Source organism: Simochromis diagramma, unplaced genomic scaffold (genome assembly GCF_900408965.1).
Source record: "Simochromis diagramma unplaced genomic scaffold, fSimDia1.1 OVJJ01000205.1, whole genome shotgun sequence".
Taxonomy (NCBI): Eukaryota; Metazoa; Chordata; class Actinopteri; order Cichliformes; family Cichlidae; genus Simochromis; species Simochromis diagramma.
The window spans coordinates 12729796-12742813 of record NW_024386782.1 but is presented as its reverse complement, the minus strand read 5'-3'; the positions used below and the strand labels follow the sequence as shown (position 1 = coordinate 12742813).

General features: G+C 40.4%; 2 protein-coding genes across 12 annotated transcripts in view; one reads left to right on the top strand and one right to left on the bottom strand.

Moving 5' to 3' along the window:
• The window catches only part of LOC120727555 (myomegalin-like), a 49287-nt gene extending 43542 nt beyond the window's left edge, over positions 1-5745 (top strand). For 8 of the 9 annotated variants that reach the window (XM_040021891.1, XM_040021885.1, XM_040021890.1 and 5 more), the window contains 4 exons: positions 79-217; positions 795-841; positions 1079-1133; positions 3071-5745. In XM_040021891.1, coding sequence (XP_039877825.1) covers positions 79-217; positions 795-841; positions 1079-1133; positions 3071-3204 — 375 coding nt within the window. In that variant the 3' untranslated portion in view covers positions 3205-5745. The remainder of the gene's footprint in view (positions 1-78; positions 218-794; positions 842-1078; positions 1134-3070) is intronic. The other variant, XM_040021888.1, reaches the window with a different exon arrangement.
• Positions 5746-6327: 582 nt separating this feature from the next.
• Positions 6328-12891, bottom strand: LOC120727560 (5'-AMP-activated protein kinase subunit beta-2-like). 3 transcript variants are annotated; one of them, XM_040021901.1, is made up of 8 exons: positions 12237-12891; positions 11121-11310; positions 10857-11012; positions 10636-10729; positions 10190-10304; positions 9757-9890; positions 9556-9624; positions 6328-9049 (listed from the first exon to the last, which is right to left on the bottom strand). In XM_040021901.1, the coding sequence occupies exons 2-8, from the start codon at positions 11243-11245 to the stop codon at positions 8972-8974; spliced, it is 771 nt and encodes a 256-aa protein (XP_039877835.1). In that variant the 5' UTR covers positions 11246-11310; positions 12237-12891; the 3' UTR covers positions 6328-8971. The 3 variants fall into 3 exon arrangements, with proteins under 3 accessions (XP_039877835.1, XP_039877832.1, XP_039877834.1); XM_040021898.1 differs by having other exon boundaries at positions 10857-11008; positions 11124-11310; positions 12237-12878; XM_040021900.1 differs by lacking the exon at positions 12237-12891 and adding an exon at positions 11971-12229 and having other exon boundaries at positions 10857-11008; positions 11124-11310.
• Positions 12892-13018: the final 127 nt, after the last annotated feature.

Genomic DNA, 13018 nt, shown 5'->3' with positions numbered 1-13018 from the left:
TTGGCCTTTAATAGCATCAAACAACTTATGTTAAAATAAATGTTAACAGAGTATATCTGTATGTATTTGTGCATGCAGGAGCAGTGCATGAAGGAGGAGATCTTGTCCTTGAAACTGCGTGTGTCTGAGCAAGAAGAAGTTCTTAAGGGGACAATACAAAGACTGAGGAGCACCAGCCGCACCAAGGAGAGCATGGAGCACTTCATAGTCAGCCAGCGTGAGTGTTTACGTGCATGTGTGTGTGTGTGTGTGTGTGTGTGTGTGTTTGTATGTGTGTGTGAGAGAGAAACAGGAATGTGGGACGGTCAAGTGTACTCATCCCTTTACTGATGCCTAATAAGGTATGAGTAAAGGGAAGTAAGATACAGAGAGGTTCTCAGCAGACAACAATGCTAGTCCCTTCTCGGAAATGTCGTCTGTTTAGAGTTCAGAAATAATAAAGGAGGTGGTTCATGGTCCCTTGGGACGCATGCTTCTGCAGATTTTGCACAAACATACAGTCCTGCCTTTCGTGTCCCACGTGCAGATGCCACCAAAAACAGCTGTATGGAATAACATCATAAGGAATTCCTTACCCCCTGACCTCAGAAATATAAGTTCATTCCCTCTTTTTAAGTCCACCCTCAAAACTCATCTGTTTAAAATGGCTTATGTTTAAACCTCTGTATGCTCTTAACTTTTATCTTGGTGCTTTGAAAGGTGCTATTTTTAAATAAAATGTATTATTATTATTATTATTATTCTTAAGTAATGCAATAAAAACAAAAAAGAAACATTGTCCTTGTTTTCTACAGTATCAAGGACTCGTGATGTGCTGAAAAAAGCAAGGACAAATTTAGAGGTAAGCCATGTGCGCAGCCTCGGTTACATCACTTACATATTCTTAGCTTATCTGTGTTTGTGTTCCACAGGTCACAGTATTGTGTTAATCAGGATTACGTGTTGTGATGTGTGTTGTAAATTCATTACTGTTGGCTTTTCTGTCCCACCTGTTCCTTCATCCTTACCTTGTGTCTTTTCTCCTCTTCCCTGGTCTCCTCTCTTCCTTTCCATGACCCCCCCCCCCTTCCTCACCCAGACGAATAAGCTGAGACTTTCCTCTCTAAGTTCCTCCTCTTCCTCTCCTTATGCTGGTAATTGTCTGACATCCTGTGCACTTGTAAATATGTAGACGTTGTCCCAGATACATGTTTTATTAGATGACATAGTTCGTCCCTCCTGAAGTGACGATGATCATGTAATCTGGGGCAGCTTTTACCTGCGTGTGGAGTTTTGCCTTTTCTAATCATCACAGCTTTACCATCCTGTCTAACAGCAAACTCCATCCCGACTTGCATTTTTAGCATTTAATTACATTTTTCATTAAATGTAACAGGGGATATAGTGGTGGAGGTGATTCTGGTGCAGAGTATAAAACACACTGCTTTGTTGACTATAGAGAAAGTTGGAGTTGGATGCCAACTGGATGTATTTTTTAAGTGATGATGGTTGAGGAGGAGTTCCCGAGTCGTTCTTGAGTTGTTCTGAGCGCTGTTTTACGTCAGCGTGCCTCTAGTGTTCAGGCTAAGTCTATTTACAGCTTCCAGTGTGAGTGCAAAAATAACTGCACATACTCATAGTTCCCATTCTGTATGTATGCTGCACGAGCGTCACTGAATGATGTGCACACAAACTTGTGTGATGACTTTAAGGAAGTTTCGATTGCTTCGTTATTGCCAACAGACACGCAGCACTCAGCTGAGAGTGTGTGTGTGTGTGTGTGTGTGTCTTCGTGAAAGATGTTTTAAAGGACAGCATTTCTTTTTCTTGTATCATTCTTCATCCTCAGCTTTCCATCTGCAAGGAGTTGGGGATTTTCTCTTACGGCTAACATTTTACACAGCAATCCCCTCCTGCTTTTGTTTTTAAAAGAATAGTGGGACATTTTGGGAAATAAAAGTTTTATCTGTAAAATGGTGCATACACATCACATGGGTATCCAGCACATCTGTGATGATACCTTTAATTCTGAGTAATTAATTGCAGTACTTAAGATACCCCTCATTTCCTTATATTTTGCTTTTAGGGAGTCAGACTTTATTGTTGATTTTTTAAAGTGGTCTTCAGCAAGTTGTTTTCCAGGCTTTTTGTAGGCTTTTGGCTACTTTTTCACTCATTTTCAGTCCAGTGTTTCACCTGACTGTATTTACAGGTCAGGACTTGCTGCTTTTTTGTTATGTTATGTCTCTCGACACTGACCTATGAATCATCCAAGGCCAAAAAAGACACCTAAACTCAGTGGATGAATCAGTGTTGTATCTACACATAACACACAATATCTTCAGTCAATTCGTGACTAGCAGCTTATCACAAAAATACCTCATTTGTTTTCAAGATAAAGCAATGTTATGGGTGGGAAATTGTATTTTTGCACCAACAAGGTGATTCCCACAGAGCTAGCATTTCTTAGCATTTCTCAAAATGCTGTGCAGTGTGGAAACCGGACAGAATAAGAGAATAAAAAAAGTGGCAGGCCTATAAACCTATCCACAGCAGATGAACACCATCTGAAAGAAATAAGGCTGTTAAGGAACCAAGCTTAATTAAAGGAAACACTGAGGACTTTTTACAGCTTTTCTCAAAATGAGGTTTATGCATCATATTTTACAGAGCAGTCTAAAAAAAGACTCGCCAGCAAAGACTGCAGAAAGTAGCAGTGTGCAGTTCACAGATAGCATTTGTTTTATCAAGCTGAATGTTAATTTGTGAATTTGAGAGTTCTGGAAGATTAATTTTTAAGTTCAGGTTTAAGTTGTAAGCTAAAGACTGTACAATAATAGAGTGAAAACTCCAACAATCTGAAAATCCTCTTTGACCAAGCACTTGGCAACAGCGGGAAGGAAGAACTTCCTTTTAACAGAAAGAGACCTCTGGCTCAGGGAGTAGCGTGTTCCCCAAAATGTCAAACTATTCAGTCAACATCTCACCGCTCTGGTCAGTTTTATTCACCTGTATTATGTATGTAAGGATTGTTTACTAATAACATTCCCATTTCCTTCTTGTTCTTTTCCTCAAAAAATAAAAAATCCAGCTGAAGAGCCAGGAGGTGCTGCCAGAGAGCGGCCTGCTGATCGCAGTTTCCTGAAGGCCGGTGGTGCTTCTGGAGTCACAAGGGCCAGTCAGCGTACGGCAGCGAGAAAGCGCAGCAGCCAATGCCTGCTTTAGACTTTCAAAGAACCAGCCTAAATGCTACGACCTCTGACCTCTATGCTGAAATAGCCAAGACCCACAATCCCACCTTTCCCCTCACAAGCCCTGCTCTTTACCGCCATCCAGCCATAGATGCTTCAGTCCTTTCCTCCTCCAGGCACTGTGTACACAGTGCAGTCTGCACCTGGAGGCTTACCTGATTCCCCTCACCCACTCCACTGTTTGTGACATCCCCCACCAACACGTGTATTATTGTCTTTGAGTGATACAGTCAGCAGTTTGCCTTGTAGTGTGTGTGTCAGAAGAAGGTGTTTAAAATGTGCCTATGAAGGCTTCAATGATGTGACGGAAGTGGTCGAGGATGCCTTTAGATGCCGGGTTACACAGAAAGAATTTGGGTATTTATCAGGTAAAGATTTTACATCACTGGACAGCTTAAAGATGCACCCGCCTTACCTGCGTTAAAGGCATCCCTGAGAGAGAGCCAGACAGCCTGTGGATGGAAGAGATGTTCATGCATGTTTAAAATGGCTTGTGAAAGGAATTCTGCACACACGAACACACACACACACACACACATATATGTGTGTGAGTGTGTGTGTGTGTGATGGAACCCAGCCCACTCAAAGACAAGACAGCTTCAACTTTGACTGCCACAGAAACTCAAGTACTTATTCTTGTGGCACTCTAATTAAAAAGGACACCTTGCAAATGCAATGCAAAGAAAAATGACACTGACAATGTATCATTACACACAGTGGAGGAATGTACAGTAGGTAGTCGATCACTGCTATTAGTTTGCTACTAGCTATATCTGTGTTTGTGGAGGAAGCTCATGAATGGTATGTCAGACATTAGCCGAGGCTTAGAAACAGCTGAACAGGAAGGTTCCATTTCAGTCACAAACGTCCTCTTTTAGACCCCAGAGGTGCTTTATTGGCATCCAACTCCAAACTGAAAAATGCTAAACAAGTCACAGAATTGTGAAGCTGGCTGATTCTGATTTCCACGCTGGACTGTAGTTTGTAAAAAGAGGTTCGAGTACTCAAATGGAACCAGGCTAAACACGCGTATTCACTCCTCTGCAGGAGTTCTCATACGAGCATGTGCAATAACGATATAGTTTCTTGAATGATTATGCTGCACTGGGTTATTACTTCTTTGCCCAACACTGAATTATTATCATTCACGCTCATACTGATGTTAGGTGACAAACGGTGTTACGATTATACTTATTTTTCTCGAGTGTTTATGCATGACAGAGATTGTAAATGTTGAAAATTTAGGCTATGGAACAGGGGATCGCCAAAACTTGCCAAAGTTTGAACTTTGAACTCTGTACTTCACTCTGACTTGCCTTATCCATGCGAATGGCGAAACCCCAGTTGGATCAGGTCGGTGGGGTTACACAAGTGTTAAGTTATTGGGTGGGCCTGTTGAACCACAGAGACGGTAACCGTTAGACAGCTGTGTTCATTTAATTTAGAACTGTGTGACAGAAATGAGCTCCTTTATTGGACCAAAAAAAAAAACTCAACCAAGTGGCCATATGCTATTGTCTTTGCTATTTCTCTTGGTTCAGGCCATCCTAGCATTCCCATGGCAACGGCAATATGGATGATGCAAACTTTGGCAGGCTGCTGGTGGGGTCGTTGTTCCATAATTCACTTACTTCACATTTAGTTTGGTGTGTTTTCTTGCTGTACATTTGCCATTTTATGCTGTAACCCCTCCCCCCAAACAAATCTGCTTTTCTGGATGATGTTTTGTGTGAGTGCGTGCGTGGAAACATCCAACATTTGCTTTTTTGCAAAGTTGATTACCTGGGTAGCTGTGCAATAGCTTGATATGTTTTATTTTGATGTTAAACATCATTGAATTCTAAGTGTGTTTGCAATGTATGATTTCCATGCAGTGTACGTTAAGAGGTTTGTGTCACTTTGAATCACTTAGTCATATATAGGCTGTCTGCTAAGTAAACTATGCCTTCGTGATATTTACGACACTGATCACAATGCCATCCACCTGTAACGAAGCTCTGATTGATGTTGCTTTACTTGCCTTCAAATTTTAGCTCGAGAGCCTCTTAAGTCCGCTCTCGGTGGTAGAAATGGCCTTCGACAAGCGTCTACCTGAGTTCTGCCAAATTAGGTTTTGTTTGCGCTCGAGTCTTCAGAAAAAAAAAAGACAAAAGTTGCCAAGTTTTACAAAAAGTGGTAAGATGTTTTGAAGATTTGTGTACTGTAAATAAAATGAAAAGCCAGTGACTGGAAAGATTATGAAGTGTTTGATTCACAGAGCACCTTATAAGAGCGTAAACAAAGCCTTTTTGTTGAGGAGGGAACCAATAATGCTTTGTTGGTGCTGAGTTGCATATGTATATTGTGCTCTGACTGGTGCAGCTTTTTTTCCTGAGTTTGTGCATAATGAACTAGAAGGCCGATGCAGGACTCTTCAGGATCCTGTCTCTGATGAGTTAACCGTGTGTTGTGTTGGCAAAAGTATTACCACTGAAAGATTTTGGGAAACAATAAAATTTTAAAAAACACTTTAAAATCTTTTACTTCTGTTTGTTTTACATCCAGATCACCAGTAGCAGGGATTTTCCCCTCCCACTGTGGTACCTTACAATATAAAGCACCTTGAGATGACAGTTGTTGTGATTTGGCGCTATATAAATAGAACTGAATTGATTTGAATTCGTTTTTTCTATTACCAGTAGGAAAAGTTGATTTGATAAACACCACAAATAAGAGTGATGTCAGAGTGAACCAACACCTGGTGCACTCGTCACTGCAACAAGGTGAGAGGTTTGAGATCAAGTGATCTTTAGGGTATTGGATCACCTGCTTCCATCTCACCTCATCCCTAGCATCGTCTGTCACACCTCCTTCACTACATCATGAATCTTCTCTGTTGTCCTCCTCCTTTCCTCCTGCCCCGCAGCACCAAATTCAACCCTTCATCCCATTTGTTCAGCATCCCTCATCTGTGCATGTGTATCTTACCCTCTCCAACTTTATCTCCAGTGGTTTAAAATTAAGTGGCTGAAATAAAGCATTTCAAGGTATTAAGGACAGATGTTTAACCACGAATCCACACATACAATAAAGAGTCAAGTTAAAGAGAAGACAGAGGAAATGGATCAGTGCACCCTCTTTATTTTGATTTATATGCAAACAAGTAAAACCTTGTACAGTTGATCCTTACACTGCTTCTGCAAAGCATTTTTAAAAACATTCATGAAACCGCTGTAAAATTCAAGTTTCAGTTTCAACCTTAAAACAGCCAAGTCTACCAGACATGGATCTTCTTTGAATTTAGGACTTAATCCATGTCTGGGAATCTGGCTGCATTGCCACAATCCCTTGTCATCTTGTCATATGAAACTCTTTGGACAAAACTTCCTAGCTAGCCTTACCTTTTACAAAACACTTGTACACCCAACAGGATTTATGAAAGCCCCTTTTACAAGTCTGGAGTTTACCAGATGTTGGTATATACTGTACTTAAGATGCAGACAAATAAACACCAAACTGAAAAAGTGGAAAACACAACGTTTAAAGCCACCATACCAAAAAAAAAAAAAAAAAAAAAAAAAAAAGAGAGATTAGCTTCAAATGCTTTTATGAATACACATGGTAAGCAAACTTTGTACAACACTTGAGTTCTGCTCATGTCGATTCATCTGATGACGTGTCTCTGGCTACTGTTTGAGGTGTGCGCGTTCAGTCACTTTCTAAATGTGCACCACATGTATCTTTATAAGGGCAATCAATACCAAGCAGCAAGGTGAAACTGTTCGCGTGTACAGGCCTCTGTATAAAACTATACAGTACATGTAACAGATACAGTACATTCCTGTAATCCTGTTTGATAAATACAACTCCATACAGATACACACAAAGCACAGCAAAATATCTTAATTAGACTAAATCAGATCCTGCAGTCCAGAGAAGCTACAGTACACGCGTTCTCTGCTGCATAGTTAAAAGCTTACATCGACACTCCTGCTCAAAGAACGGTAAAGTGCTCGAAAACTTACATCAAGGCAACAGCAGAACTAAATGACCTTTGACCATCATCATGTGGAAAGTGGGTCTCCCAGTTAAAACAGGTGAGTACTCCTCCCGCGACCAAAACTTTACCATATACTGAAATGTATGTGGCAGATTCCACTGAATGACAAGAAACGGCATCAAACCCAACTGTGGGTTCTGCATCTTTTTAAAACTACAAACCAGGACCCAAAGACTGGGGTCAGAAATGTCCTTGTTTTTTAAAGAAAGTCAGATTTGATTTTTCAGCTAATATAATTAAAACCTTTCAAATAACACACAAAGTTTTCATAAATACAGTTCGCTCTTTTATTGTAGAAACCTTCACTCTTGTTTGACCGGCAAACTGTACTCACTAATACAAAGTTATCATTGTTTTAAAAGGCTGACTGACCGTGTTAGGCCTCAGTTGCATGGGCCTAGACACCAGTTGGAGACCAACTGACAACCACCGGTTGTTAGGGAAAAATTAGTATTGCACAACCTGTTGTGTGTGGTTGCTGGCAGTCGCTGTGAAACTGACTGCTAAGCCTCAGTCACTCACTAAGTCATAGGTTTCACTTTGAAGGACAACAGTCGGTGAGTCATTATCAAGTGTTTGCAGACAAATCAGCATCTTTCTTGAAAACTATGGCAGCTGTTATAATCTATGAACAAAGTAATCACATGATGGTTTTTGGCATAGCACTACATTTGAGAAAACCAGCAACCACTTTCAGCTGGTTAGGAAATGCACAGATTTCCCTAGCAACTGGAAGTTGCTATGGCGTCGCCAAAGCCTCTCTCTTTCCAAAAGAATGTGCCTCTGTACACACATGTGGACAGACCACTAAAAGATAATCAGCTATAAATTAATTAACCATTAGCTGCTAATCAATTCCATGTCACATTAAATGAAAAGAAATTTGCTTTTCTTTCACAAACAAGGACAGCTCCAAGTCGCTGCAAACGTTTGAGCACTACCTGATGTTCCTGCTGCTTGCTAAACAAGAATAAACATGATACTTCTGGGTTGAGCTAAAATGTAGTATTTCTGCTTTTTATTGCACTTTAAGTTCAAGCAATGCTAAATTTGTTGCTCTTCGCATCAGCCTGTTGACCTAGACTTTGTGCCAGTTTAAGTCTTCCTGTTATTCACCATTTACTCAGCTAAAAGCTTAATGGAATTAGTGGAAAGGTGAATACAATCACTCAACACTGATTAAATTCAAACTCAACTGAATTAAAACCCAAAATCCAACGTAACATATCATTTACAGGTTCTCTACCTGAAAAAAAGTCATGTGTAACAAGGATTCGCACCCCAGAAAACATGATTATGAATCACAAGGAGCAGCAAACGCTTGAATACACACAGTGATCTTATCCGTCCGTAGAGGTCAAAGGTAAAAAGCCACAATATGGTTCTCATTGCTTTCTCCAACACCTGGCACACACACTTCGCTACTATTGTTTAGAGCCCTATGTAGACAGAAGTGCAGCCTCTTTAAAACCCAAGTCACAGCCATGGGCCTCTAAGCTCGTCTGTAAACTTGTTTCAGTGCAAGATATAGCTAAATGTAACAACAAGCGCGCACGCACACACACACACACACACGCATATACACAAACACAGACTCACACGCACAAAAAACCAACAACAACAACAACAAAAAAAAAATAAAAAACCCACAGCAGATTATAAACATGCTGCTAAAAGCACTGGGGGGCACCCGAGCTGAGGTTTAGATAGGCTTGTAAAGCAGAGAAGTGACATATTTCTTCTTGTATCTGTGAGTCGCACTCAGCACCATTACTCCATCCTAACCAGGAGAGGAAAAAACAAACAAACAAACAAACAAACAAAAAACAGGCTGTCATTAAGTTGGATCCAAAGCATCAGAACAATGCAATATGCTTCAATTTGTGAAAATACCAACTACGTACATATTGGATTACTGTTGAATACGCCATTTACCACAAACCTCACCACAGGTTTGGCTCACATTGAACCACCTAACTGATCAATTACCTAATGACATAATAAAAATAATGCAAGAGAACTGTAGAAGTAAGTTCTGAATGTGGTCAGTGGTGTGAATCGTTTCACACCACTGACCACCCCTACCAGCTTCCCCTTTAAAGCAGAACATCTTCCCTTTGTCTGCACAAGGACTGAAAGAACTGATATAAAACTGATATGATTAAAAATCATGTTCATGTAAATGTGCTGGAACATTTAACAAAAAGAAAAAAAGAGGGTGGGGGAGCAACTACTAACTTCAGTGAAAATGTGAGTCATGAGTCATTCTGCTGCAAGTAAACCTACCTTTATTGAAAGTGCATATAGGTGATTTAGCATGACATGGTTGGGTTCAGGCAGCAGGGCAGGGTCACACTAACAACAGACAGTAGGAGGAAAAGTCACAAAGAAAACAGTAACACGAAAAGATGAGTCACATCAGGGTCTAAAACAAATTCTATCTGATTTGTAAACTGAGAGAAAGGTGCGAAAGGTGTAGATACTCACAGATATATTGGTGTCCTTGTTGAGAATGACTTGAAGGAGGTGAGGCGGGAGGATGGGCGGGGCTTTGAAGTGCTCCTCAGGTCTGAAGACATACTGCTCCTGTCCATACGGACCAGGAGGAGAGCTGGACAGGTCTAAAGATACAGCAATCACATTTATATGAAATTTCACATACACACTTTACTCTACAGCTACTGACCAATTAAACACTAACAACAACAATAAAAAAGCTGTATTCTTTATTGTTGTATTTATTTTTGCATTTATTATTCAACTCCTTTCCTGGGAGCTGTATTAAGACTTAAATTGCTGGGACTGTTAGTGCAAGGTCAGGAAAGGCATGCTGCAATATGACAAGGCACTTTCCAGTTACTATTTACACATGCTGATTACCTTTAGTTGACTAAATAATTCAATAACGGAGCAGGCTGACCTGACGTGTCGGAGCACTCCAAAGAGTCGACCTGAAGGGCGTCAAACACCTCAAAGTCAGACTTTTTCACATGGATCAAGTTGTTGATAGTTCCCATCTGGCTGGTTACCACCGGCTGCCGAAAAAGAGAGAGAAATCATCACAGAGGAAATGAGGAAGCATGTGTAAAATTAGCAGTTTCCTGCACAGTTTTCCCTAAGGCAAAAGAGCTATTTAGCAGCTTTCACCGAATAGAAGGGCTTTTCAAAGCTTTTCAGTCCCTCTGAGGTTTCAAAGTCCACATTTTGTGAGGATAACACAATACAAGATGGATGAAACTTAAATGCTAAATTTCCACAAAGGAATGTGTCCCTTCCTTTTTGAACTGTCAGAGGTCTCTGCACCATGCCAAAATGCAGTGTGCATGAATAAGTTAATGGGGGGAGGAAAAAATGAAGCTACTGTACCTCTGATGGATCATGCACCCACTGTCCATCTACAAAAAACTTGTACTGGTGCTCTCCTTCGGGCAGGTCCAGAATTGCCACAAAATCATTATGGCTTAGGAGAAAGTAAGAGAATGTATTAGTGTGATATGAGAAACGTTTATCTACAAACTCTCAAGCTACAGCTTTACTTATAAAAGATAATGAATGTGATAACGTACCGTTATCCACTTCCTGTTTACCTTTTATTTAGCGGTATCTTTGTGTTCCAGTTATTAAAAGAACCAGCAATGTAGACCTCCTTCCCACCTCCGGCCCAGCGGATCACAGTGGGGCGAGCCTGAGGACCAGTTTTAACCAGATCATCCAAATCTGGGGTGAATTCTTTCTCTGCCTGAAAGTAGTAAACATATAAATCTCAAATATAAGCTGTTTTAAGAAAATAAAGCTTTCAAATCTGAGGAAGTGGTGTGGAAGACAAATGTGTTTCAATATTATAATCTGCATACCTTCGATTCGGGTCCATGTGTGTTGAAGGTGTTGGGGTCATCTGTGCTGTCCACCATCTTGCTGCTGGGTTCTTGGTCTTTGGAACTGCTGCCACTGTCTGAGCGATGGGCCTTGGCACCATGCCGATCTCCGGCCACTCTGTCACTTGTGTTGCCCATGGTGCTTCACGTTTTTTTTGCAGTGCCACTGGAAATAAAGAACAATCCATTATGTGTTTAAGCATAAAGCAAGATCTTTCAGAAACAAGAAAAAGACTTGAAGAAACAAAAAGACTGTAGGCAGAGATCAGCACTAGAAATCTTAATAGCTCATGGTAATCTCCTGTTTTTTTCCCCCATTATAAATTTTATACATCTGATACGGATGAAACACAGTTTGTCTATGAAGCAGGAAGACCCCCCAGGTTTTCTGGTTCTTCAGTCAATAGAAGAACCAGAAAATATTTTATTTAATTTTTGAAATCCAGCCTTTAATGTCTTATAAACTTTTCATTTTTTTGTGGTTTTCAGTGTGGAACTATCTGGTTTTTTTTATATATCTCCAATTTAACAGATCTACATCAGTACAAAACTTTTGATGCTGCTGACAACAAATTCAAAACAAGATATGAATATGAAGATCTCTTGAATAGACACCATAGTCGATCTCCAGTTATCCAAAAGACAATACATCGCAGAAAGAAGCTGAGGCTGACCACAGGCTATTGTGACACATGTTTAAATGCAAACTGAACCTGTTACATGAAACTATTTGTTCAACATGACAAACACCAACTTAACACGATGAGCAGCAGCCTGACTCAGGCAAAAAAGCTAAACGCCTTTGCAGTGGGGCTAACCCGCTTACCGGTCGGTAGACGGATAAAGACAGAAAGGTGAAACAGGGACTGTCTTCTGGCCGTGTGTCTGGACTTGAATCATAAACCGCCTAACGTAAATACAATCATGCTTTCAGACATAACGTAGTAAGAAAGCCTCCATTAGTTAACGCCCACTAGCTAAGCTACCGCCAAATCAACAAGTTTTCACCACAGAACTTAAAATAACACATACGCAATTTTGCCATTAGTAAATAATCATGAGTACTCGTACAGCTTGCTGACTGAAACCTACCGTAGTTTCCCCACCAGCTGTTCTGCTGTGTCCACTTCAGGTCACTTCGCAGGAGAATATTTTTAGCCCCTGTTGGGAGTTAAAGTTAGCTAACTGCTAGCTGTCACTGTCTACAAGCAAACGACCGAGCTGTTTGCTCTGTTTATCTGCGCCGCAACAAACACTTTCACCATTAAATTGTGGCAGACGGGAAAAAAGAATCACCGACACTCTCCACCTATCTGCACACTGACATTAGTTTGTGTTTTAGCGGAGGGCGGGCCCACCTCTCTACAACAACTGCAGAGAGCCCAGTGCTGCCCCGACTACGGAGAGCGGTTAGGACAAAAACTGTTCAAACAACCGAAAAAAAAAAGGCTGAAGGTCGCCAGGAAGGCAACATCTGTAACAAAAACGCCACAAAATGAAGAAGGTTAAGAGACACCCACAAGGAACTTAAGTAAAATAAATCGTATTTTACGACTGACTGCATAGTTAAATAAACATAGTAAGTAATAAGCAAGTAATGTGATCCCAGTGAATATACAGCATTGTGCAAATCACCTCTCACCTATTTATATTTCCCTTCCAAGTAGCCAGACTTTACTGTAATTTTTTTAGTGTTCTTCAGCAGCAGTTCTCCAGGATTTCTGAAGATCTGTCAGTTTTATGTTTTTGACATTGACTGCTTTTTCACTTATTTTCAGTCCAATCTTTTCAAATGAATTTTTTAAAATTGTTTTATTATTACTTTTATTATTATTATTTATGATGCCTACTATCAAACGTTTAATTAAAAATGC